This window comes from Cnephaeus nilssonii (assembly GCF_951640355.1).
Source record: "Cnephaeus nilssonii genome assembly, chromosome: 12".
Classification (NCBI taxonomy): domain Eukaryota; kingdom Metazoa; phylum Chordata; class Mammalia; order Chiroptera; family Vespertilionidae; genus Cnephaeus; species Cnephaeus nilssonii.
The window spans coordinates 17,676,364-17,701,736 of record NC_137083.1 but is presented as its reverse complement, the minus strand read 5'-3'; the positions used below and the strand labels follow the sequence as shown (position 1 = coordinate 17,701,736).

General features: G+C 40.2%; 2 protein-coding genes across 2 annotated transcripts in view; one reads left to right on the top strand and one right to left on the bottom strand.

Moving 5' to 3' along the window:
* TSPAN13 (tetraspanin 13) overlaps positions 1-9,039 on the top strand; it is a 28,987-nt gene extending 19,948 nt beyond the window's left edge. Inside the window, exons 2-6 of the mRNA XM_079785597.1 lie at positions 115-282; positions 1,455-1,535; positions 2,652-2,765; positions 4,054-4,167; positions 7,973-9,039. Coding sequence (XP_079641723.1) covers positions 115-282; positions 1,455-1,535; positions 2,652-2,765; positions 4,054-4,167; positions 7,973-8,047 — 552 coding nt within the window. The 3' untranslated portion in view covers positions 8,048-9,039. The remainder of the gene's footprint in view (positions 1-114; positions 283-1,454; positions 1,536-2,651; positions 2,766-4,053; positions 4,168-7,972) is intronic.
* Positions 9,040-14,899: 5,860 nt separating this feature from the next.
* AGR2 (anterior gradient 2, protein disulphide isomerase family member) lies at positions 14,900-23,711 on the bottom strand (the record flags this gene model as incomplete). Its single annotated transcript, XM_079786366.1, has 7 exons — positions 14,900-15,077; positions 16,247-16,330; positions 19,180-19,243; positions 21,699-21,772; positions 23,104-23,156; positions 23,274-23,337; positions 23,564-23,711. The coding sequence occupies 7 exons, from the start codon at positions 23,709-23,711 to the stop codon at positions 15,028-15,030; spliced, it is 537 nt and encodes a 178-aa protein (XP_079642492.1). The 3' UTR covers positions 14,900-15,027.
* Between the last annotated feature and the right edge of the window lie 1,662 nt (positions 23,712-25,373).

Here is a 25,373-nt window from a genome sequence, read left to right as displayed (position 1 = left end):
ATTAACAGTCATTTATAAGATACTAAGCGGGTGCCTGAAAAATGTTCTTGATATTATTATATCAAATTGATGCTGTTCCCTCTCTCTCGCCTCCCTTTTTGTTTGCTTTTGCAGTTGGTTAGTCTGCTGCTCATCGGAATTGCTGCCTGGGGCATTGGCTTCGGGCTGATTTCCAGTCTCCGGGTGGTCGGCGTGGTCATTGCCGTGGGCATCTTCTTGTTCCTGATTGCCTTAGTGGGGCTGATCGGAGCTGTGAAACACCACCAGGTGTTGCTCTTTTTTGTATCCTTTCTTAAAGGGGGATTGTTACCCCAACTGGGTTTGTTCTTACTTTTATCGATTAGTCTTTCATCACTATGACTATTTAAAATTATCACTAGGAAATTGTCAGAAACTCCTTGCACGCCCAATATGCATTTGTTCAGCCAACATTAGGAGCATTTCTTAAGGTGAAATTATTGTGTATTTGCATATTTCCAGTCTCTGCTGTGCACATCATGAAGAATATATTTTGCAAGTTCATTATAGTTCTGTTTATGTATTGCAAGTTCAGTTATACTGAACTAATTCAGTAACTTCTTAGCCTTTTCCAACATATGAATATTTGGTTGAGAATTTTACAGTGATATATATGTTTACTTATTCCTATCCTACCTTATAATAGACAAATATGCAAATTGACCGCACCTTCGCTATGCCCAAGCCACGCCCACCAACCAATCAGGACGAGTATGCAAATTACCCCAACAAAGATGGCGGCTAATTTGCATATCAAGACAGCGTAGAAAGAAGCCAAGAGATGCTGAAGGGAGCAAAGCTGAGGAGAAGCAAGCAAGCCGGGGGGCGAGGAGAAGGGAGGAGTGGAGGCGGGGCCGGGGGCGAAGGAAGGAGAGCGGGGCGGGCTGGTGGAGAAGGCGGCCGGGGGACAAGGGAGGAGCGGAGGCGGGGCCGGGGGAGAAGGAAGGAGAGCAGGGTGGGCTGGTGGGCGGGCTGGCGGAGAAGGCGGGCCGGGGGACAAGGGAGGATTGGAGGTGGGGCCGGGGGAGAAGGAAGGAGAGCGGGGCGGGCTGGCGGAGAAGGCGGGCCGGGGGACAAGGGAGGAGCGGAGGCGGGGTGGGGTAGAGTGCAGCAGGAAACCCTATTGCAGGATTTTTCCTGCAACCAGAACACTAGTTTTATATATGTAAGAATTTTATTTTAATCTCAGTGAAATTCTGATAGGTCGGCTTTTAGTTAAATCATTACCATTGCTGTCAATATTTTTCTATATGAACTTTTAACTACAGTGTATTATCAAAATAATAATAATTATGTGTATTCTATTTAAACTTTCTCTAAATGCCATTTGTTCTGCTTTCTGGCTGAATTCCTTCTGGTACATTCTAAAGCTGTCAGTACCTCTGTTTTATTTTGTTTTAACAGTGTCAAGAAATAACCTTAACTTTAATTCTCAGTACATGATCATTCTCTTACTTGTATTTATTGTTCAGTTTTCTGTATCGTGTGCTTGTTTAGCCCTGAACGAGGAGCAACAGGTAAGCAAAGACTTTTCCCATCTACTTTATTCTGCCACATAGTATGTGTAGGAAAAAAGGGGAAGGCATAATTGAAAAATAATCTCTTCTTGCACAGAATGCCATTGCACTCAATATAGCTAAAATATTTTGTTCCTGATTGTATCAGTCCATTGATTTTCAACCATTTTCATCTCAGGGCACACATAAACTAATTACTAAAATTCTGCGGCCCACTGAAAAATATAATTTTTGCCTATCAGACAAAAAATAGGTATACTTTTGATTCACTCACACCAGATAGATATTGTGTGTTGGCTGTTGTTATTTTTTTATTTGACAATTTAAGGGAAAAGAGGTCATGGTTGCTGACTAAATAGTCAGGTATTGCATGTTTTGAAAATTCTTGCGACATGCCAGTTGAGAATCACTGCATTAGTGGGGCTGATTGGAATCCTAGAACTGTTGCTGTATTTTTGCATCTTTTAAAAGGAGTTTGCCCCACTGGGTAAAAAAGCAATAATGCTAACAGATGTTCTTTCCTCACCATTATGCAATGAAACATTTACTCTAGAATGTTTATGGTTCCTTTCTACAATTAATCTTTTCAGAGTAATTTGTAGAAGCATATGGGTCTCAGTCTTGGGGCAATGGAAAATTTTTCTTGTTATACTCCGGGGATTATGCCTTTCAACCAACTGGTTCTTTTAAATTGCATGTAAAATTTAAGAGTTTTTATTCTTGGGATAGAAACAGGGCCTTAATTCTTGTTGCAGATTGAAGTATAACCCTTTGAAAAATTTTAATGATCTTCAAAAGAATATTTATTTTAAGTCAAGGGTGGGGAACCTTTTTCTGCCCAAGGCCATTTGGATATTTATAGCATCATTCCTGGGCCATACAAAATTATCAGCTTAAAAATTAGCCTGCTCTATGTGGTCAAACATTTAATTAACTCACCCCTAATGCCTTGGCAGGGCCAGACCAAATGATTTCATGGGCTTTATACAGTCTACAGGCGGGACGTTCCCCACCCCTGTTTTAGGCATGTGCAGTATTAAAAATTGCAGGCTGTAGATATATACATTTTTTTCCGGGATGACACATTTTAATGTGTATGTTCAATGGCTGTTCTAGGGTCAGCTTCTGGAAGTTGGTTGGAACAATACAGCAAGTGCTCGTGATGACATCCAGAGAAATTTGAACTGCTGTGGGTTCCGGAGTTTTAACGCAAATGATACCTGTCTGGCTGTAAGTATAAAACATTTTTTGGAGACATAATACATACATGTGAATAATGATGAACATAGAAGAAATGAACTTTCTCATGCTGAATTGTATTTTAAAAATGCTTTGCCTAAATTATATGCCATGTATCATTTGTCCTCAAATATCTACTTCTCTGATTACTGAATATTCCAGGGTCCTGCTAAACACAGATGCTTTTAGGTCTTTGCCCCTAATTCCTTCTTATTCACCTCCTCCTAGAACAGAGTGTGAAAGAGAAATAATAGCAGATCCGCATTAGAGGTCAGAGGCGGCATCTAAATATCTTTGTTTGGAAAAAATATCGGGGTGGTAGGTGGTCTATGCTAAATTGGACTTTTTAACTACTAACCATCCTCTGGTGGAAGGCACATGGAACTATCTTTTTTTCCCTCCCTTCTTCCCCAGCACAACTTCCTGATTTTTTCTTTTTGGGAGCTGAGCTAGTGATGGACCAATGAGAGCCATCCTTTTGTCCAGGCCAGCCCCAGTGCCATCCTGCTCCTGTCTGAGGATGGACTTGGAGCTTGGCTCTCTTAGGACATTCACATGTGTTCATATTTGGGGGAAACTCCTATTACCACCCCTCTGAACCCTGAGCTTGATATGCCCTCAATGAGGTTTCTTTTTTGGGGATTATTAGTTTCTTATTGCTAGTAATATGTTGTCACAAATGTAGTGGCTTGAAACAACACCCATTTATTACCCAAGTTTCCCTCGGTCAGGAATCTGGGTATGACGTCGCTGGGTCCTCTGCTCGGTATCCCACCAGGATGAAATCCAGGTGTTGGCTGGGGCTGCGGTCTCATCTGAGGCGGGGGGTCCTCTGCCAAGCTCAGGAGTTGTGGGCAGAAGTCAGCTCCTGGCGATCGTAGGACTGAAGTCTTGTTTTCTTGCTGGGTGTCTCTCCGCGCCCAGGGGCTTCTCTCAGGTCTGACTATGCCGCCATCTCATAATGTGGTGGCATCAACATCGGCATGGTGATCTCTCCGTTCTGTGAAGACAGTTACTTATGTAATGCAACATAAACACGAACCTGACTATCCATAGTATTCAAAAATCCCATCTACACTCAAGAGGGCAATTCTTCAGGGCCTGGGCCCTGGGAGGGGGCGTCTTAAGAGCCGTCTTTGAATTTTGGATGCTCCTGAAGAACCAAGGCCCCAAATGGGATAGAATTCTCCAGGCGTTAATTTGCTTTGGGGGGTGCAGTTTTTATCCGCTCTGTATAAATGGACGTTGATACATAAGTTCTTCTCTTTACTTGATTCAGAGCTGTATGAAAAGCGGCCACCCCTGCTCCACGTGTGCTCCGATAATAGGAAAATATGCGGGAGAGGTTTTGAGATTTGTCGGGGGCATTGGCCTGTTCTTCAGTTTTACAGAGGTACGTGCAAATAACTCAATGGCTTCCCTTCTTCGTCATAGGGTTTCTTGTTGTATGTGGCATTTTACCTTAACATGTCACTTAACCTGGCCAGTGTGGCGCAGTTGGTTGAACATAGTCCCATGTACCCAAAGGTCCCTGGTTTGATTCCTGGTCAGGGCACATGCCCAGGTTGTGAGCTTGATCCCCAGTAGGAGCCAGCCAATCCATGTTTCTCTCTCCTCCTTTCCCTTCTCTTTAAAATCCATAAAAACATATTTAAAAAAAATAAAAACAAACAAGAAAACACAAACTTTAGTCGTGAGAACTTAATACAGATAGAGAAAAACTGGAATGAGCACTCTCCGCGTACGCCACTAGCTCGATTCAAGTTATCAGAATGCTGCCGCGTGGTTTCTTTCTTTATATCTGGAAATTATTTTGAGAATTTTTTTTCTTTTGAGTAGCTCCGTTTCTTCTCACCAGATCACACGACCTTCAGTTATGCCTATTTTCTTTAAACTGGGCTGGTTTTTTTTAAAGAACAGTTTTAGGGTCATAGCAAAATTGAGAGAAAGGTACAGAGGTTTCCCACATACCCCTTGCCCTATATATGCATAGCCTCCTCCATTATCACTATGACTCACCATTAGTGATACATTTGTTACAGCGAATGAACCTACAGTGACACGTCATAATCACCCAAAGTCCATAGTTTATATTAGGGTTCACTCTGGATATACCTTCTGTGGGTTTGAACAAATGTCTGACCCATTTCCATCATTATAGTATCATGCTATAGTTTCCACTGCCCTAAAAACCCTCTGTGCTCTGCCTATGCGTCTCTCCTCCTGCTGTTTTTAAAAATTAAAATTTGTTGAGAATATAAACTCATGAGTCTTAGATTTCTGAAGTGTTCTTTTAGGGAATCCTGTTCAATATTTTATATACCATGTCCTTTTGAAACCCAGCTAGATATTTTAATAATAATTTATGTAACCTGATATATTCTGGATCATGAATATTTTATAGGCTCTGTCAGTTTAAACTTGTTTAAAAAATTTTATTCAGTATTTCACAGAATCACAGATTCTCAGAGTTTGAAGGGATGAGGCTAACTGACTGATGATTTCCTATCATAGGTGAAACAATGATTTGATTCGAACTATTAATACCTGAAAATAAATTTAATCTACCAAAGTAGCATTGATTTAGAATCTGAAAAAAAAAAGTTATGACAACTAGTACATGTTCTTTGTAGAAACTTTAGAAAATACAGAAAATTATGAAGATGAAAGATTAAATATATCCACTAACTAAAATGACCTACTCAGAAAATAGTGAATATTTCTATTTTGGCATATTTCCTTTCTGCCTTTCTATATTTATACAAAGTAGAATGAGTATAGGCTTATTCCTGCATACTCTACATTTCTATGTTATCAACAGCACTTTGGCAACTCATGGTTACTGGGTGTAGGTTCCAGAGTCAACCGAGTTCACCATCAGGACAAGTCATGAGCATGTTTGTAAGCTCAAAACCCTATTGATTCTAACGTAGATCTTTTTGCATTTTGGGTGTAGCCTACCTTCCAGGCTCCCTGGGGAGTGTGGGAGGAGCTACTGGTTCAGCCCTGGGGCAAAGGAAGGGATTGGCCTGTTTCCTCACTTAAAGCTGAATTGGAGTAATTCAGTTCTGCTATAATATGGCTCCAGGTTATGAGTATTTTTACTCAATGGCTTTGTTTTCCTGAAGGACCAGAGCTTACACAATCGGCATATGTCCAGGGATGATAATAAGAATATTTAATAATCTCAAAATTCTAACCGGAAGGTCCCTGGGTGCCAGTGTTTCTGAGGCAGGGTCAGGGAAGTGATGCTGGGGCGGGTTGGGAGGTGTCAGAGGAGTAGCTGTTTGACAACAGGGGGTGTAAGTATTGTCAGTATTATAACAACCAGCATAGCTGAAATGTAGGTGAAATGTCACCAGAGAACAGCCAGTAAACACATCAGATTCTCACATAAAACCACAAACTCCATTAAGAGCATGGACTCCAGATTGGAACCTGGTTCTACCACTTAGGACCTGTGTGACTCTTACCCACTATTTAACCTCTCTGTGCCTCAGTTCCCCACTGGTAAAATGAGGAGAATGATAGTGCCTACCTTGTAGGGGTGTGGGGAGGATGGTATGAATTTGTAAAGTGTGTAGAACAGAGCCTGTCACAACGTACTCTCTGTGTTTAAGTAAATTCCCTCCCTCCCCCCCACCCCCCCATCATGCAGATGTCACACCAGACATTCCACTTCCTTAAATTAGGCTTATTTTTTCTTGATTCAATTCATAAAGCATAGTTCCATAAGCCCCTACATGTTGTAGCTATACACATTGCCAGTCGTGAATTATACAGCAACTCAGTAATTATCATTATGGAAAAAAGAGAAAATTTGGGACTTAACATAATTCTCCAGAAGTAGTTTAAGGAACTAATGAGTAGTTATGAAATCAAATAAACAAAATTTAGATTAAAAGTTGGCACAGATCAAAAGTGGGAAATATAACTTGAAATTCATTTTGTTACCTTAAAATTTTGTTGTTTTTTTTCCAAAAAATTTGTATTACTTTAAATAAATCAACTTCAAGGTAACAGAAATAGAACTAACACATTTCTTAATTTAAAAAATAAAGTTATATTGGTTAAGTCTTTAGTGAGACTGGTGTGGGACATGGCACAATAACAATTTATTTTCTAAAATTATAGCCTTCCCTTCCCTTCACCCCCATCACCCCTTGGAGAGGTAGAAATTATAACATATTAAAAAAATTTATCTTTATTGTTGAAAGTATTACAGATGTCTCCCTTTCCGCCCCCCCCCCATTGACTACCTCCACCTCGCCCCCCCCGCCCCCCCACCTTCACAGCACTATTGTTTATGTCCCTGGGTTATTCATATATGCATGTAAGTTCATTGGTTAATCTCTTTCTATTCCCCCCCCCCATTCTCTCTGAGATTTGTCAGTTATGATCTGTGTAGGAAAATGTATATATCATATAGTTTTTTGTTATTGTTTAATTGTTGCTGAGCCCAGTTTGTTTCTGAATTATCCAAATCTTTGATATTTTAGCTATTCAGACAAGTTAGTGTTTGTATTAGCTTTTTATTGCTGCTCTAACTGATAAACACAGAGGTCGTAGCTTAAAGCAGCACACATTTATTACCTTACACTTCTGGAGGTCGAAAGCTTACAATGGAGACTTCTTCTGGAGGCTCTAGGGGCAATCCTGCTCCTTTGCCTTTTCCAGCTTCTAAGGGCGGCCTACACTCCTTGGCTCCTGGCCCCTTGCTCCATCTTCAGAGCCAGCAGGGTGGCATCTTCTCTCCCTGACACTGCATACAGCTGCTTCCGAGGTGTCATCACATCGCCTTTTCTCTATATCTCTGATTGTATCCTTCCTGTCTCTCTCTAATAAAGGGGCCTTGTGATTATATCACTGAGCCCACCCAGATAATCTCCCAGTCTCAAGATCGTTAACTCCGTCACTTCTGTAGAGTCCATGTTACTACCTAAGGTGACATTTGCAGGTTCTGGGGGTTATGATCTGGACATCCTTGGAGGGCCATATCCATCCTACCACAGTGTTTATAGTACTCTTTCTTAGGGCCTCCCTTTTGGATTACTGACTACATTTCTTTTTTCTTTTTTTTTGGAGGGGGGGGGGGATCTTCTATTTTGAACAAATAATACTAAGTGCTTTAGAGGTTTTTGAATAAATACACACAATTGTTACTTTCTCTTTCTCCTTTTTTCCCCCTTCTATTCCAGATTCTGGGTGTTTGGCTGACCTACAGATACAGGAACCAGAAAGATCCTCGTGCTAACCCTAGTGCGTTCCTTTGATGAGAAAGCCAGGAAAGCTTCTCACGTTCTGATCTTGTTCACAGCTAACTTTAAGTTACGTTAATTTGCCTGTTTAAGGAAACAGTATCTGAAAAATTTCATTATTGACAGTGGATTTGTATATTTTTACTCTTATGTCTCTCTGAATGTTTTTCCTTTTCCATTGCTGAAAAACAAAAAGAAACTTGTGGTCTCCTCTGAACCTCAGTGGTACCTGTAATCTACTGTATTCACAGTGTCCGGCACTGTCCACTGTGGCCTTTCTTAGCTTTTTTTATCTGCAGAAACACTTTGTATGGCACTACTGTGTTAATCATATTGTGATTCTAAATACACATCTGACTGGAATAACTCATTGTATGTAGCACTGTGCTGTGTAGATAGTTCCTATTGGAAAAAAAGAGTTCAAGTTTATTAAAGCCAGTAAGTATGAGATTCTGTTATGTTAAGTTCAGAACGGGAAATCAAATTCCCAAATTTTTTGTGTTTTTAGGAAGTATGTTTTGTGGTGAAAATTAACATAAAAGTGATAATGTAGTTCTAGTAGTCTTTTATGATTACACTAATGTATTCTAGAAGTAGCTATGTCTTTAGGAAAGTTTGGTTTAGTTTTTGAGTTTTACAGGTAAGTGCGAAGGAGAAATGGTCTCATGAATGCTCTAATGGGTAACATTTGCCTTCAGCCTCCAAAATGGAATGCGTTTGAGAAATTCAGAAAGTATATCTGTGTAATCTTGATATTCTTTTATAGTAATTTGAAGTCCAAAAGACTGCATTTTTAAACAAGTTACTGTTAATGCTTCGGCCCACGTAGCAAAAAGATATTTGATTATCTACAAATTGTTAAATAAATTTTTCATGAAATTTTTCAGTATTGTAACAGCAGCTTGTCAAATCCAGGCATATTTCAATGTGACCTCCCATAATTTGAAATTGAAATAGTATTGTGGGTTCTGTATATTATGTTAAAAAATTAAAGGAAGGTAACCTTTCTTCGTGTATGAGTGCTTGAATTAAAAGAAAGTAATGGAAGAATTGAACACGTGAATTAAGTGAAATGGGTTTTTTGACTTTTTACATTGGGTTCTCTTCGATTTGGAGTATTGCCATTTTAGTGCATTATCCAGCCATGGAAATGAAATTCTAGTGCTAATATTTACTGTAGTCATCTCCAAACCCTTTCTTAAAATGTTTCAGTGTTCAATATCTTCTCCATGGTGAGAATTGTTTTGTTTAAAAGGGAAGTCATTCATATTTATATGGGAAAATATGTAAGTTCTCTCCTGTTACTGAAAATTACTCATTTCTTGCATTCTATATATGGTGTTTTATTGGTAATTGTCTTGATGGGTTTTAGACCAAGAAAGAGGGTAAATGGTTGACCTATAGAATTTTAGAGTAGAGTGTGTGTGTATCACTTCCAGGATGGAAGACTGGCTCACCTTTCAAGAAAACCGAGTCATGCAATTCCCATAATGTAAGGGAGGAAAATAATTTCCCTGTACTTTTCTGAGCTCTTATCTGAGAACCCATGTAATAAAAGACAGATTAACAAGAGGAAAGCAGAAGTGTATTCACATTGTATACCTCATGCATACATAAGGGATACCCAGAAAGACTGTAACTCCCTGAGATGACTCAGGCCACCATCTTAAATACCATCTTTAGTTAAAGGCAAAGAAAGGTGTGTGCGTGTGTGTGTGTGTGTGTGTGTGTGTGTGTGTGTGTGTGTGTGTAGGCCAGTTATGGGGGTGACCAGGAGCAGCACAGTAAACAAAGGACAGGTGGCGTTTGTTATGCAGAACTACGCCAGCCACTTCTACATTGGTAAGAGTTTCTTGTAATTTAGAGCCATCCTTCCTGGTACAGAGAAGGGACACCCTACAAAAGGAGATTTCCACTGTAAATGTAAATGTCCCCTACGGAAGGATCAACTCCTCAGTTTTCAGAGCTTCTCCTGTGTCTGCTCTTCCTCAGACATAATCAGCTCAAAGTGATCTTGATGCCCAAGAGGCATATGGGGGGTAGCCTATTCTGTTATCCTTCAATGTCATATTAAGCACTGGCCACCTAACCAAGTTCCCTCTTACACCATCCGATGGGATTGTAAGTGACGCACGAAGGAAGTGAAACTTTGGAACCACATCTTTGCTGTGTTTCCCTGTTTGCCTTGTGACATTTTGAACCTCACATGAGTTTCTGGAATCTTCTCACATATTAATTTTCTTGGGACTATATGTGGAAAGGGCTATTTCAGAGAGAAAAAAACAAAAACAAAAACCCATAGCGTTGGTTTGTGCTCTAATTTCTATGGCCTTTATTTGGGTCAACCTATCTACAAATCAGAGTCTGGGAAGCATGCATTTTTAGGGCTGTAAACTATAGAATTATTTTAAAAAAGAAACTATAATGCTTTTATACATTTCTCTTTATGCCTTATTCACATATTCCATTTAGAGGACTATTTCTCAGAACATGTGCCCAGTCAGCCTTGAAGTTACAGGTGCGATTTTAATTAGATAGTATAATGCTAATATGAAGGAAAAATGTTAAGCTATAATTTCTAAAACCTGAGCTCATGTGACATAAATTCACCCCAGATACTCTTGTTTTCTAAGCAGCCGTGAGTTTGGTATGAAAGCCAGTTCTGCGTGGTCAACCTCAGTAATATGCTGCTGAATGGAGCCCTTCAGGGAGAGAAAAGAAACCAGTGTGGTTTAGCTTTTCACATCCTCAGGCCAAAAACCGCCTTCTACCATTTTCATAAATATTTGTTGAACCCCATGAAAGTTTATTCACCCTTTTGAAAATGCACTGAGTAAATATATGAAACTACTTTACGTTTTAGCTGATACGGAAAAGTTAGAATCACATTTTTACATAATATTTCACAGGAGAAAAACACTTTCAGGCATTGCGATCGTACAAATATGATCACCCACATGCCCATTGTTTTATTAGAGATGACAGTAAGGTTAGAGGTCAAGCTTCCTCGGTTTCTGGGTAAGGAGGGGATTTGTGTAAAGTTGTTCTGCACTTGGTATGTTTGGGGCAGTTAATTTTTACTCCTGGGTCTCGATGCCAAGTGCAATGACAAGATGTGTTGTTGGTGAATGTTTTCCAAACAAATAACTGCGCCGGGAGAGAGAGAGAGAGAGAGAGAGAGAGAGAGAGAGAGAGAGAGAGAGAGCGAGCGTGTGCGCGTGTGCGTGTGTGTGTGTGTGTGTGTGTGTGTGTGTGAGAGAGAGAGAGAGGGGGGGGGGGGGTGGGGAGGCAGAGAGAGGCAAAGCTCTTCATTTTGAAGTGTTTCTGGAATGTCAGGTCATACCCTGGCAATTGTTCTCATTGAAACACCTCTTGAGACAGCGGAAAAGGGGAAAATCAGACCCTCCAGCCATATGCCTGGCTGCCTCTCAACTACTCACCTCAGGAAAACCAGCTTTTGAAATTTATTTTCAAATGAGGGCCTGAGGGAGTTGCCTTTGAATTAAAAATTTGTGTCAAAGAATGGACTTTGATATCACTTGGAGGGTGAAAACACTTTCACTAACTTTCAGATCTTGCTTTTCACAGGTAGTTGAGGTCACAACATGACAAGTGGCTTTTTAATAAGTTAGGCTGCCTTGACTGGGAGTTTGAAGTCCACCTCATTGGTAAGGCACTGAAGAAAGATGTGTTTTTGCCTTTGAGCTTTTCCTGTTCTTCCCCCAGCTCCCATTCTCACCAGTGGTTGCTAAATATAAGGACCCCAGGAGCTATTTAGGATTACTGAATGCATAAAACAAACAACCACACACACACACACACACAAACAAAGCAGAGCTAGACGATCATAAACAATCATTTGAAGTTGACTATGGCTCTAAAACAGGAAAAAATGCTTTAACCAAACATATTAATCATCCATGTAAATGACTTTTATAGATGATTTATGTTAAACCAACTTTTCTATAAGTTGTGGGGCCTCAGATAAATCTGGTAAAAAATGTTTAATGTGGTAAAACATACATAACAAAACCTATCATTGTAACCATTTTTAAGTGTATAACTCAGTGTCATTAAGTACATTCCCACTGTTCCACAGCCACCACCACCGTCCAATTCCAGACTTTTTCTTTTTCATTTTCAAAATCTGCACCTGTTCAACAGCAACTCCCTTCAGACCCGGCAATATCAGTCTATTGTCTATGAATTTGGCTACAGTAGGTACCTCATCTAAGTGGAATCATATAGTATTTGTCCCTTTATGACCGGTTTACTTACCATAATGTCCTCAAAGTTCATCCATGTTGTAACATATGTCAGGATTTCCTTCCCTGTAAAGTCTAAATAACACTCCACGGTATGGATGTAGCACATTTTATTTATCCATTCGCCCATCGATGGCTATGTGGGGTGCTTCCCCCTCCTGGCTATTGTGAATAATGCTGCTGGCTGTGAGGATACACATACCTTTTCCTTGCTTTCAGTTGCTTCGGGTACATTCTCAGAAGTGGAATTACTGAAATGTATGGTTATTCTGTATGCAAGCTTTGAGGGACAGTCATATTTTTTTCTATATTGGCTACACCCGTGGTCGGCAAACTGCGGCTCTCGAGCCACATGCGGCTCTTTGGCCCCTTGAGTGTGGCTCTTCCACAAAATACCACAGCCTGGGCGAGTCTATTTTGAAGAAGTGGCGTTAGAAGAAGTTTAAGTTTAAAAAATTTGGCTCTCAAAAGAAATTTCAATTGTTGTACTGTTGATATTTGGCTCTGTTGACTAATGAGTTTGCCGACCACTGGGCTACACCATTTTACATTCTCACTATGGTGCCAACATTTTTAGTCAGCTGTTTGAAATAATACTCTCTCCTCTTATAGTGTTCTTTGTAGTCAGAGAAGTAGTCAAGACATCCTTTCATTTAAATTTATTGAAACACAAAGGAAAGATTGTGAGATGCCTATAAAGGGTTTGCTAGACTAGACCTTGCTAATATTTCCATGAGCTTAAAACAACAGTTTTGATGTTTGCATCTTCACTTCTCTTTCTAACTTGTGTATATAAACACTTCCTATAGTTGCAAAAAACATAAAAACTCTTAAAATACTTTTCTCACTTACCCTTTTGTTTCTCCATGTTTATTACTTTCATAGATGACAACACACTGCTCTATGTGTTAATAAATATGTAATCATTATATTTGCCTTTTGGGAAGGGTATGTTTATATAGTGTTGCAATTGGCATCTTCACAACTCTATTTCTCTTGAATGATTTATTTTCTTAGGACAAATTCTCAGAAGTTGAGGAGATGGGGTTAAAGTTAGTTTTGTGTTTTTTTTTTTCAATGACTATTGCTCTGTGTTTAATACTTTTCTAAGGGAGATTCATTTTTTTCTTGCAACCTTGACATTTGACTTCCCAAAGACTTATATTTTTTAAATTATGTGTGTTGTTAAAATAGCATTTTGTCATTCAATAAATTTTAAGGACTTACTCTTATTTAGCATCAGCCCAATAAAATAGTAAACATTATTTTGCTATACTACAGATACAGCCTGAATAACTCAGAAGTTGTCATTCATTTGTTTATACGGTGAAAACTTTTTTTTTCTTCTCATTAACCCTCAGAGAACTTTCTAAATGGAATATCTTACCTCTTTATGCACATGTAGGTTACCTGCTTATGTGAAGGGAGCCCAATCCCTCTGTTGACATATTTGCTGAGGATTTGTATGCCATTAAATCAATAATATATGCTCAGAACTCATTAGTGAATAGCTTTGTCGGAGTACTGTGAATGAGAAAAGTATTTAAAATATATTATCTGCCCTGGAAGAGTTAATAATGCCAAAGAATCTATTCAGAAAAGGACCTGTCTAAAAAAAGTTATTCAAGACAAGCAATAGGTAATCAATATGCAAAGCATTGCACAGACCACCACAGGCATTGAGGGGCTGAAGAAGTCTGTGGGGACTGGGTAATAAGAGAATTCCATATAATAATAAATGTGAGAGTATTCAATAGGTAGTGAAGACATTAACACAGTTCTAATTTTTGTCTGGCAGGACAGAGTTAAAACAGCTATTTCTCCAGAGAGAAATAGTGACCTCTGATGTGTCCCCCACAGACAGGATGTCACTTCCCTTTGCTCTTCTCGGCAGCCGCATTTTGGTGACCAAGATGGGAGCAATTCAACTGAGTTTGTTCCAGGCCAGGACTCGAAGGCCTTGAGAGACCCAATGTTTCATAAGGCCAATTCTCAGGATTTCGTTAGCGTGTGTTCATGGGTACAGGTGTTCTTTGAATGACAGTCTCACAAAATCAATCTTCTGAAGGAGAAAGCCACTTGCCAGAGGCTCTCTCTGAGAGCCTTGAGTTGGGCAAAATCTAACTAAAATTCAATTATTAAATTAAAGTGTGTACATAGAAGTTTCTGGCTACGGTTGGGGGGGGGTGTCTTCTATTTAGGTACCTGATTTTCTTGGGGATGCCTTTCTACATGTTCTTTCACACGAATGCATGTTCTGTTTGATACTGCTGTTGATTAAGCTAATGTGTACATTAGTCACCCAGTGAAAAATGAGTGAGCTGAGGTGAGAACTTTGACTGTCTTTGGTCTTCATTGCTTGAACTATTTTTTTTTTTCTTGTCTCTGCACCCCCCACCCCAAACATTATGTGTGTCCAAAAGTCCTATTTGGTGAATGAACCCAATAGCTTTTCTGTGAAAGAACGAGTTGGGGAAATAAAGAACAGTTTCACACCCCCAAAGGATTTATTTTTTTAAAAAGTATGGCTTGCTATGGTAGTACACAATATTGTTTTCATACATGTATACTTGAAACCAAATTTTAAAAAAATAGCTGTTGTAACATTAAACCGTAATCTGGTGAGCATGTCCACCGCGCGCCTGCCTTCCGCAGGGTCTTCTGAAATCCCCTCTGGTTCCAGGTCATGGCCAGACACAGAGGGAAGAGCTTGTGAATTTTGTTTTTGCTCTACAATTCAGTCTTCAGCAACTTGAGTGCTTTCTTCATGTTGTCAACAACTAATGGGCAAAAAATGGTACGAGAGTCAAGACGTGACCAAAAATTATATTAATAGATATAGTAAACCCCCAAACCTGGGTATTTTATTGATTGTTTAATGGGGTGCTATTGTATCATAGGGTAAAATGTTGGAAATCTCACTATAATTTTTTTCTAAAATTATGTAAAATGGCTCTTATTGCAATTCAGTTCTCTTCCAATATTTATTGAATGCCTTTTCTATAAGGTGCTATGATATTACCTGTGCAGGATACCTGCCTTTAAGGAATCCGAAGTCTCATTAAGATTTTTGCTATCACTTTGAGAATGGCTAATACTTTGAATGTGCGTTCCCTGGTTCTTCTTATACCCACTGAAGGCATTGCTAATGGACCACGATAATTTTCCGGCTGCCCAGACACAGCCTCAAAATCCTTTCCAAAATAATGAGAATCTTTATGTGCTGCCCAATGAGAATTTCTGTGATAATGAAAACTATTCAGTGCCTTTGCATTCAGTACTTGAAGTGTGATCAGTATGACAGAGGAACTGAGTCTTACATTGTGAGTAATTTAAGTTTGCTATTAAACAGCTACCTGTGGCGGAAGGCTAACATGTTGGGCAGTGCAGTTCTAGGCAGCCACTAGTCATGGAGCAGCATTGGCTTCTAGGGCGAAACCCAATTTTCCCCCCAGAAGGACTAATTAGATGTCACAAGTAGGTACAGTCCCTTACTGAGGTACCTCATCTTCCTTGAGAGTCTCTCTCAGAAGTGAGTCTCTTGGCAACTATTTGGAGCCATCTTTCCTACTGATCTTTAAATTTGAACTTAAATTTAGTGTCAACAAAGACTACATCATTTCACTTTCATTATTTGGAAAAGCTATATTTAACAAAGCATGCAGGTTACTGCAACTATTGCACTCAATTCTGTGATACGTTAGTGTGCCTAAGAGAAAAACCTGAAATGCAGGTGACATGTCATAGAATCCTCCTGGAGAAAAACAGTACCTAATTTAAATTATTCATCTTCAATTACAATTTTAAAAAAATGAGATTGAAGTGATGAGACTAGTTGGTCAAACTGATTCCCCGTGGTCCCTGAGCAGCTTTCCCTGCCTTTGTCATAGTCCTGTGGCCTCTACTCCCGCAGGACCACACTGAGATGGCCAAACGAGGTGACACTTACGCAGAGCTGCGTCCGAAGGTTCATAAGCGTAGAGACGATTTGAGTATCTTCCAGTGATGTCGGCTCTCACTGTCAGGGATGGGTCTGCAAAGGAAAAGCAAAGGGGGGTGATGGGCTGGAGTGCTGTGTTTGCACCGCTGCGGGAGGAAGCACATGGATTTGTCCACATTCCATGAAAGGAGTACAGCGTGTGTCCCGGCAGATCTACCTCTTCCGCTCTGCTGCAGCCTTGGGCAGGCGGGACCCCAAGCCGGGCTGAGAGCCACCAACAGCTGTGTGTGGCTATTTGTGGGAAAGGTTATGAACCCGGCTGTGCTATCTATAGCAACCTGAAAACAGGATAATGCATATTGTTGGGCTGGTGTTTTCATTTTGGGTGAGAACAATAGCATTCTCTACCAAGGAATTGTTTTAAAAGCTTTTGAAATGATTATGTTGTAATTTAAATGTGTTGTCACCAAGAGCAACCTGGATCATTAGAAACCTACATCTAGCCGAAACCGGTTTGGCTCAGTGGATAGAGCGTTGGTCTGCGGACTGAAGGGTCCCAGGTTCGATTCCGGTCAAGGGCATGTACATTGGTTGCGGGCACGTCCCCAGTGGGGGGTGTGCAGGAGGCAGCTGATCGATGTTTCTGGCTCTCTATCCCTCTCCCTTCCTCTCTGTGGAAAATCAATAAAATATATTTTAAAAAAAAAAAGAAAAAAAAAAAAGAAACCTACATCTAATGCTGGTGTTCAAAACCAACATATATTTTTTAATGAATAAGAGAAGATGAGTCCTAAGAGCATCACAGGTCAAATAAGCATGTAGTACCCCTCTCTATTTTTTTACTTATTTAAAAAAGTACAGATTTAGGAGTCATCCCTTATGTGTTGTTAATATAAAACATGATAAATTATTTTTTCATGTTTTATATTAACTTGAAGTTATTAATGAGAACAGAAAGGTATTTTTAGAATAAGGCACACATCCAGCCTGGCTGAGTGTCAACCTATGAACCAGGAGGTGATGGTTCGATTCCCAGTCAGGGCACATGCCCAGGTTGCGGGCTTGATCCCCACTATGGGGTATGCAAGAGGTCGATTAATGATTCTCTCTCATCATTGATGTTTCTATCTCTCCCTCTCCCTCTCTGAAATCAATAAAAATGTATTTAAAAAATAAATAAAATAAGGCACATCCAAAAGGGAGGTGTTCTGGGATGTACAGAGGCCTAGAAACCTTATGCCCTTAGAGGTGACTGAGGAGCCTAAGTTATATGTCCTGAAATCCGGATGAAGAGGGCACGCGAGAGCACCTGTGGGTTTGCAATGTCTGTCACTGATGTTGGATAGACAGTCTCTGTCCTTTCAGAATACTGGACTAGGACCAACGTAATTTACAAAAAGCAGACATTCTTTTGTTCAACAAAGACTAAAACCTGCTACTGCTTGGGGCAGAGGATGCAAACACCTGATCGTGGTAATAAATTAACATAAAGGCTTCTAAATACCCAGCCATTGGCTCACAACTCTGGCTGCACCATGGAATCACCTGGAGAGCTTTAAAAACATTCCGATGCCTTTGTCGGGCACCCAGGCGTTCTGTTTAATTGGTTTGAGGTGTGGCCTGGAAGCTTGTTTTTAAAGATTGCCCAGGTGATGCTCACGGGCAGGCACGTGGGGAAGCGGCTGAGAGCAAAGCTGCCTCGGAGTTGGAGTTGGTTCTCATGACTCAAGGGACCTAACGTGAGTTAAAACTCTCTGAGATGGGAATGCTGTGAACAGGATTTGCGCACAAGGTAAGACAGATGACCTATAAAGTCTCAATTTCAAGGATTCCAAATGTTTTAAATCCTAACAAAATTGAATCTATGAAACTAGTTCAGCCTCCCTCCTTTCTTCCTTCGCTTTTTCCCTCCCGTTTTGTACATTTAGTGTGAACTTGGGGGAATTACATAGGTGAGGCACTTGATTAGAGTGAGCTCTTTTTTATGTGCTGGATTTAATCATGGACTGTCTTTATTTTTCTTTTTTATTGAACTGACTGGGGTGACAATGGTTAATAAAATCCTCTAGGTTTCAGATGTATAATTCTGTAATACATCAACCGTATACGGTGTTGTGTGTTCACCACCCCAAGTCAAGTCTCCTTCCATCACCATTTATCCCCCCTTTACCTTCTCTTTCCTCCCCCACCCCCTTTCCCTCTGGCAATCACCATACAGTTGTCTTGGACTGTCTTTAAATCAGTATGATTCGGATCAGAGCCAAACTCAATTAATTTGTTCAGTCATCTAAGGAATATTTTTTTGTGAGCCCACCACAGGGACATGCTGAAAAAGTAATGGTGAGCAGAAGAAGCTATGGTCCCTGTTACATGGAGTTCATAGTTTCATGAGGGAAATATTTATTTAACAAATACCAATAATTATAAAATTAAAACTGAGGACAGTGTGATCATCGAAAGAAACATGGAGCCACAAGAGCATGTGTTCGTGGGCTTTGGGAGGTCAGTGAAAGACAGCGAGGCTGGGGAGGTAACAGGTGACAGGAAGCTGCAGAGGGGGAGGCAAGGCAAGCTTCCGGCAGACGGAGCAGCATATAAGATGTCCCAGTGGCAGGAAGGAGCATGGTAACTTTGATTTTTAGGAAAAAACTTCACATTCTTAACTTTCCTAAAATAATTATCAACAGTATCAGAAAGAACTATCCAAGACACAAATTTGAAGTTTGCCTGATTAGTAATATGTATTTACAGGCCTGAGGTACAGAGGTGGGCAAAAGTAGGTTTACAGCTGAGAGGCTATGAAATAGTTTATTCTTGAATTATTACTTATTAACTATTGTATTATTTATTACTATTATTAGTAACCTACTTTTGCCCACCCCTGTACCTCACTGGGGCACTTGGGTCATTGTCCGAGTGCGTTTCATGTCATTGTCTCTTACCAATAAACATGATCCTGGGGACATACTGGCCGTCAGGAGAAAGGTGCTTGTCAGTTGTTTCATACTAAGATTGGAAAAAAAAAGCAGCTTTTTAGTTTGTTTACTCTTTAACTAAAGAATTTTAGTTAAATTTAGTTAGAATTTCAAACTATGGAATACAAAAATGTGTCTGTTACAGGGCTAGGCATCTTAAGACACTGAAGGCACATCTCTCCCACAAGGAGTAATAAAACAGATGCAGAGATAACTTACATGCATGCAAACAAGTTAGTGGAGAATGTGATACAGAACAGGAGGTAAAGAGCTGAATGGATGTGATAGAGAGCAAAAATGAAGGGAGAATTAGGAAGAAGTTACAGTGTTTGGTGAAGACATCTTTCATGAGGCAGGAGGAAGTAGATTAGTGAAAACAAAAAACCAGAAGTCATTTCTTGGAGAAATTACAGAAAAAAACAGGATTATCCTGAGCATTCAGCTACCCATTTATCAAATTTTTATTTAGAAGTTTTTATGTAGCAATATACATTACTTATCTCTCATAGATGCACACTCTTTTGGGAGGTGCAGGTAGGAAAATGAATACTGGGGACCCAGTGTCTGACATGTTAACGATGGAGGAAGGCAGATGCCAGGGGTGCCCTGGGCAGGACATTTAACCCAGTATGCAAGTTCTATTCGGACTTTCTGAAGTGGGTAAGGAGGAATCTTTAAAAATGAAGACAAGTCAGTTCCATGGAATAGGAGGCCATTCAGGCAGAGGGGAGAGATTGTGCAGGGAGGAGGAAATGCGTAGCACTTTCTGACACGACCAAGTGTTGGGAAGGGACTAAACTAGCGGGGATGCAGCGGGTGGTGGTGAGAGAAGATGGAGAGCTGCTTCAGGGGCCAGCTCATGTAGTTTCTTGCACACCATGCCACTGAGTTTACATTTGTTCATAAATAGCTAAGAAGTAGTGGAGGGCTGTGAGAAGAGGTACTGTGATCCCAATTTGGTCTTCAAAGTGATCACCCTAATGGCATGTGGGATTAGTTGGGATTTATCTTATAACCAGGGAGCCATTTAATAATACCGCAGTAAGCAAAGCAAAGTGAACAATTCTTACACTAGAATGGTGGTCCTTAGTTTATAGGGAAGTGACCAATAACAAAAATATTTAAAAGTTAGAACCACAGGTCTCGCCCAGCCAACGTGGCTCAGTGGTTGAGCGTCGACCTGTGAACCAAAAGGTCATGGGTTCGATTTCCGGTCAGGGCACATGCCCAGGTTGTGGGCTCGATCCCCAGTATGGGATTTGCAGGAGGCAGCCAATCAATGATTTTCTCTCATCATTGATGTTGCTATCTCTTTTGCCCTCTCCCTTCCTCTCTGAAATCAATAAAAATATATTTTATTTAAAAAAAAAAGAGTTCACTGTGGGAAATATTTAATATGAGATACTCATTGAACATCCAGGGAGAAATTTCCTGTAAGCAATTGAATATATATGAATGAACCACAGTCTTGACTGCCACAGGTGAGTAGGAGAGTTCAGTCTAGAATAACACTTCTGATGAAATAGGAACTAGAAAAAGAAGAGCAATTTGAAAGCCTGGACCAAGCTGAGAAATGTAGTGGGGGGGACACATTGCGTTTAAACTAATTATGGGATGTCTGAAACATAGTTGTATATACCAGTTGGAAGTTGTGGCATGTTTGTGGGCATCATCAGTGTGTGAACATTGATTAAAGACACCTATAGATGATGTTATCCATAGAGAATATAAAATATGAAAATAAGAGCAGATCAAATAGAGATTCACCAAATCACTTAATATTTAGGGGGAGGAAGAGGAGCCTGTGGAAGGGAGTTGAGGAAGAACTACTGGTTTAATCTGGGTTTAATTTTACATGTGAGTAGAAGCCACTTGAACACATGACTGGAAGGGAGTTGAGGAAGAACTACTATGCTCTTTGAAGAAGCCAACCTGTCAATATATGAAGAGCATGAGAGAGAGAGAGAAAGAGAGAGAGAGAGAGAGAGAGAGAGAGAGAGAGAGAGAGGCTCTGACTCCAGTTGAGGGTTATGATAGAGTAAGGCAGGAAAGCTTGGACACCAGGAAGGGTGGTGAAGGTGAAGTCAGTGAGAATGCAGGAGGCTAAATTTGGACAACCAGAGAGCTCTCTCTTCCAGGATGAGAGGAGACAAGGATTAAGAATGGTGTGGAGCAGCCAGAACTGCAGGAAGGGACACAGGAGGTAATTTGAAAACACAAAAACCTTCTAATTATTACAGCAACAGAGAAAATCCTAATCACAGGAGAGTACTTTTCAGACAACCTAAAGTTATTAATTACTAAATAAAAACATTAACATGAAAGGTGGATTATTAATAAAATAAAGTATCATTTTGCTCTCCAGTCTCAGATGAGTATTTGGGACATATCCTAGTTCATCCCAAACGTGATTACGATGTACAGGAGAAATGAATCATCCATTTTGAATAATGAGAAATGTCAGTGATGATGAAAAGGAAACTTACAACTAGATTGAGGAGGATGAACTGCTCTGCCAATTTCTGGATTTCTTTATTTTCAGCAAACACTTTCTTTAAAGCTATAATATAAAGAAAAATCATTAAGCATCCATCTCAGCACCATTGTTCTCTGTTATATTTTAAGTTGAACTGTAATTTTTAGTGCAGTGTTTAACTTTGCCCTTTCAGCAAATAATTAGTGTAGTAATATTTAGGCTATTCACTACCTCTACTTCTTGCCATCCATCCATCCATCCATTCATTTTTTTCAGCCTATATTTATTGAGTGGCTACTCTATGGTAGGCACTGTTTTATGCCCTGGAAATAGAGCAGTGAAAAAAAAAAAAAAGTAATGTGCTTTCTTCATGGGGCTCAAATGCCTGTGTAGGAGACATCATAAATAAGCAAACAAGTAAATATCTAACAATTTCAGGTGGAGATATGTACTTTGAAGAAAAATGAAGCAAAGCAAGAGGTTTAAGAGCTATAGAGTGGCCAGGATAGATCTCCCTGAGGGAGTGACATTGAGGTGAGCAAGTGACCCATTCTAAGATTTTGGAGGTATGTCATACTAAGTGGAGGGGACTCTAAGAGCAATAGTCCTGAGGTGAAAATGAACTCAGATGTTTGAGGCAAAGCACAAAGGCCAGGCTAGATGGAGTGGAGAGAAAACAAGAGGAGAGCGGTAAGAAAGGAAAGAGCCAGAGGCTGGATCGTGTCTCACCTTGTAGCCCAGGGTCAGGAATCTGGGTTTAATTTTACATGTGAGTAGAAGCCACTTGAACGCATGACTGATAGGATCTGACTTATGTTTAACAGATTCACTTTGGAATCTGTATGGAGAACTGACTATAGAGTAGCCAGGTAGGTGGCTGTTGTAGTATCTAGCTCTTGGTTTGGATCATGGCAGTAACAGTAAGACAACAGGAAGTGGTTGGAGTTGAGCAGGACCTACATAATATATGGCGCCCAACGCAAAATAGAAACATGAGCTCCTTGTTCAAAAGTTATTAAGAATTTTCAGACAATGACTACAGAATGTTAAACCAAGCATGGGAACTTTTAAGCACTGGGCCCTATGTGGCTGCACAGGTTGCATGCCCATGGAGCCCGCACTGGCTTTGAGGTATATTTTGGAGGCACAGCCAATGGTATTAGCTGATGTGTTGGACATGGGATAGAAGAAAAAGATGTCAAGGATGAGTCCTAGAGCTTGTTTTTCAAAATATGCAGCAATGGTTAACATAAAACGCGGGAATATTTGAAGTTACCTTAAATATATTTTTACTACATGAAATATCATTTAGTATTCAAGTGTGCTAGATGCTAAGGATTCCGAGACGAGTGATCAGACGTTGGCCCTAAAGCTAAAAGCCTATAAAGGAAATTATATGTAGAAGAATAAATTACCTTGACTGTGTGGGCATTCATCCAGGTGATGAATAATCATCAAGGGTTTGTTGCTTGAAAAGAAAAGCGAGATTGGATCATTTTTACTGAGTAGGATTTCATGTGCAGTTAAATCTCACTAGATGGTGCTCTTGAGAGCTTTGAGAGAGCTGTGTCACCCTCATCTTTACCTTGTCTTGGATTTGTACAAAGCTTCCTCGTATGTCTGAGTCCAGATGAGCTGATCACCCCAGCCTAGGACAAAGTGAACCAGTATATTTAAAGCTTATAATTTCAGACCCAAAGCTGTTGAAAAGCAATGATACTTGATACAAAAGAAGAAAAACCTCTAGAGAAAGTAGAAATAATTATAAAATTTGATAAATCTAGAAGGAACACATATAAAAAATATGTGTTCAGCGCACAAGTCTCAGCTTCCCAATTAGGCAACATTGGAAGCTGACGAGATGCCGACTCCTACCTCTGGAGAGGGTCTGGGGCAGTTTGGGTGGAGAGACCTTTGTGTCCTTGGTGTCCTTCTTAGCTCCTGGTTTGACTGTGGTGTCTTTGGCCAGGGTGTAGGAGAGGGCCACAAGGAGCAAGAATGTTGACACTGAAATCTTCTCCATGGCAAACCTGATAATGAAAACAAGCAGAAAGTCAGTAAGACAAAGGGAATTAGCAGTCTTCAAAATCTTCAGACTGCATCTATCTATCTATCTATCATCTATCTATCTATCTATCTATCTATCTATCTATCTATCATCTATCTATTTATCCATCTATCTTTATGTCTCCATACAGATCCTATATAATAAAAGTGTAATATGCTAAATGTCCGACCTATTGGTCCACCGCTTGGTCAACTGCTTGACCAGTCGCTATGATGCGCATTAACCACCAGGGGGCAGATGCTCTGACCAGTAGGTTAGCTATCTGCTGGGGTCCAGCCAATGGGGACTGGGCAAGAGGGCTGGATATGCCCTGGAGCCACCCCCCCCCCCCGTGGTCCTTTCCCCGGGCGGCCAGCCCCAGGGCCCTGACCGGGACTGGTAAGATGGCCCCAATAGGCCCCGATGCCGGCCAGGCCGAGGGACCCCACACGTGCACGAATTTGTACAACGGGCCTCTAGTATAAATATACTGATGTAGATCTCCGTAGGTATCTACAATATAGATATAGATATATTTTAAGAAAATAAGTAGATGTATATACTCTTATAGCTAAAGGAACCGACACTTAAATTTTATATTTAAAACATTTAGTACTGGAAGATACCTTATTGATTACCTCCTCTTTTCCCACCTCCCCAATGCCTCATTTATAGATGAAGAATCTGACATTCAGAGAGATGAAGATTTATGAGATGGGTGCGAACCAAGGCTCCTGAATCTTGCCCTTTTGCAGCGCCTGCTCCCATTTTCCCTCCCTGAAACATAGATACTTCTTTAGCCTTCTGTTAAAATGGGAACATTGCCCTTGAAGGATAAGATCTGAGTAAAGTGATTCCTTATTTAATTTAACACCTGGCAACTTTGTCATCTAACTGAAAACTTGCACCCACATAACTATCTCCCCTGAGTAATATTTATTCAAACTCTATATATTAGTTCTGAATTGACTGAAATATGTCAATGCAAGTTCCTTCGACTGAAACAACTCTGCCTCTTGCAGTGGGCCTGGTGTAGCTGATGTTGTGGGCACACACTTGTGCACAGAAGTATTCTATGGGACTCACAACATAGAGAAAGCAACCTGATGGGTGTCTTTTTGTTAGTTTTGTGTTGTTTTTTTTTCGTCTTTTCTAGTATTTTGCAGTTAATTCTTAGGGAAGGTTACAACGCTGTGAAGGAGATTCCCATGGATAGGAGAGTGAATGACAAGAGAAGATCCCACAGTGAGTGAGGGAAAGCAAACTAGCAAAGTGAACTGCACCAGCAAATCACTATGGTTATCCAGGGGCTACATATAACACGCAAAGCAGGAGACCTGGGGTTTTAGTAAAGCCAAAGCCAAATTGCTTGAAAAGAAAATCTAACTCTAATATTGGTGGAGGTTTGAAATTAAATAAACTGCAAAGGAAGCAGGATGGACTTTCAATGCTTAGTATTTTTAAGGGGAAAGTTTTTCATGTTCTGATAGCTTGAGTGGGAAACTTTGCTGACTGAAAAAAAAAAGTGTTGCTAAATCATCAAATCCAGAGGATACCTTATATTAAACTGGCCCATTTTATGCAAATAGTAGTATGTGGCCACAAAAAGTCTTACTCAAAAAGACATAAAAAGCAAGG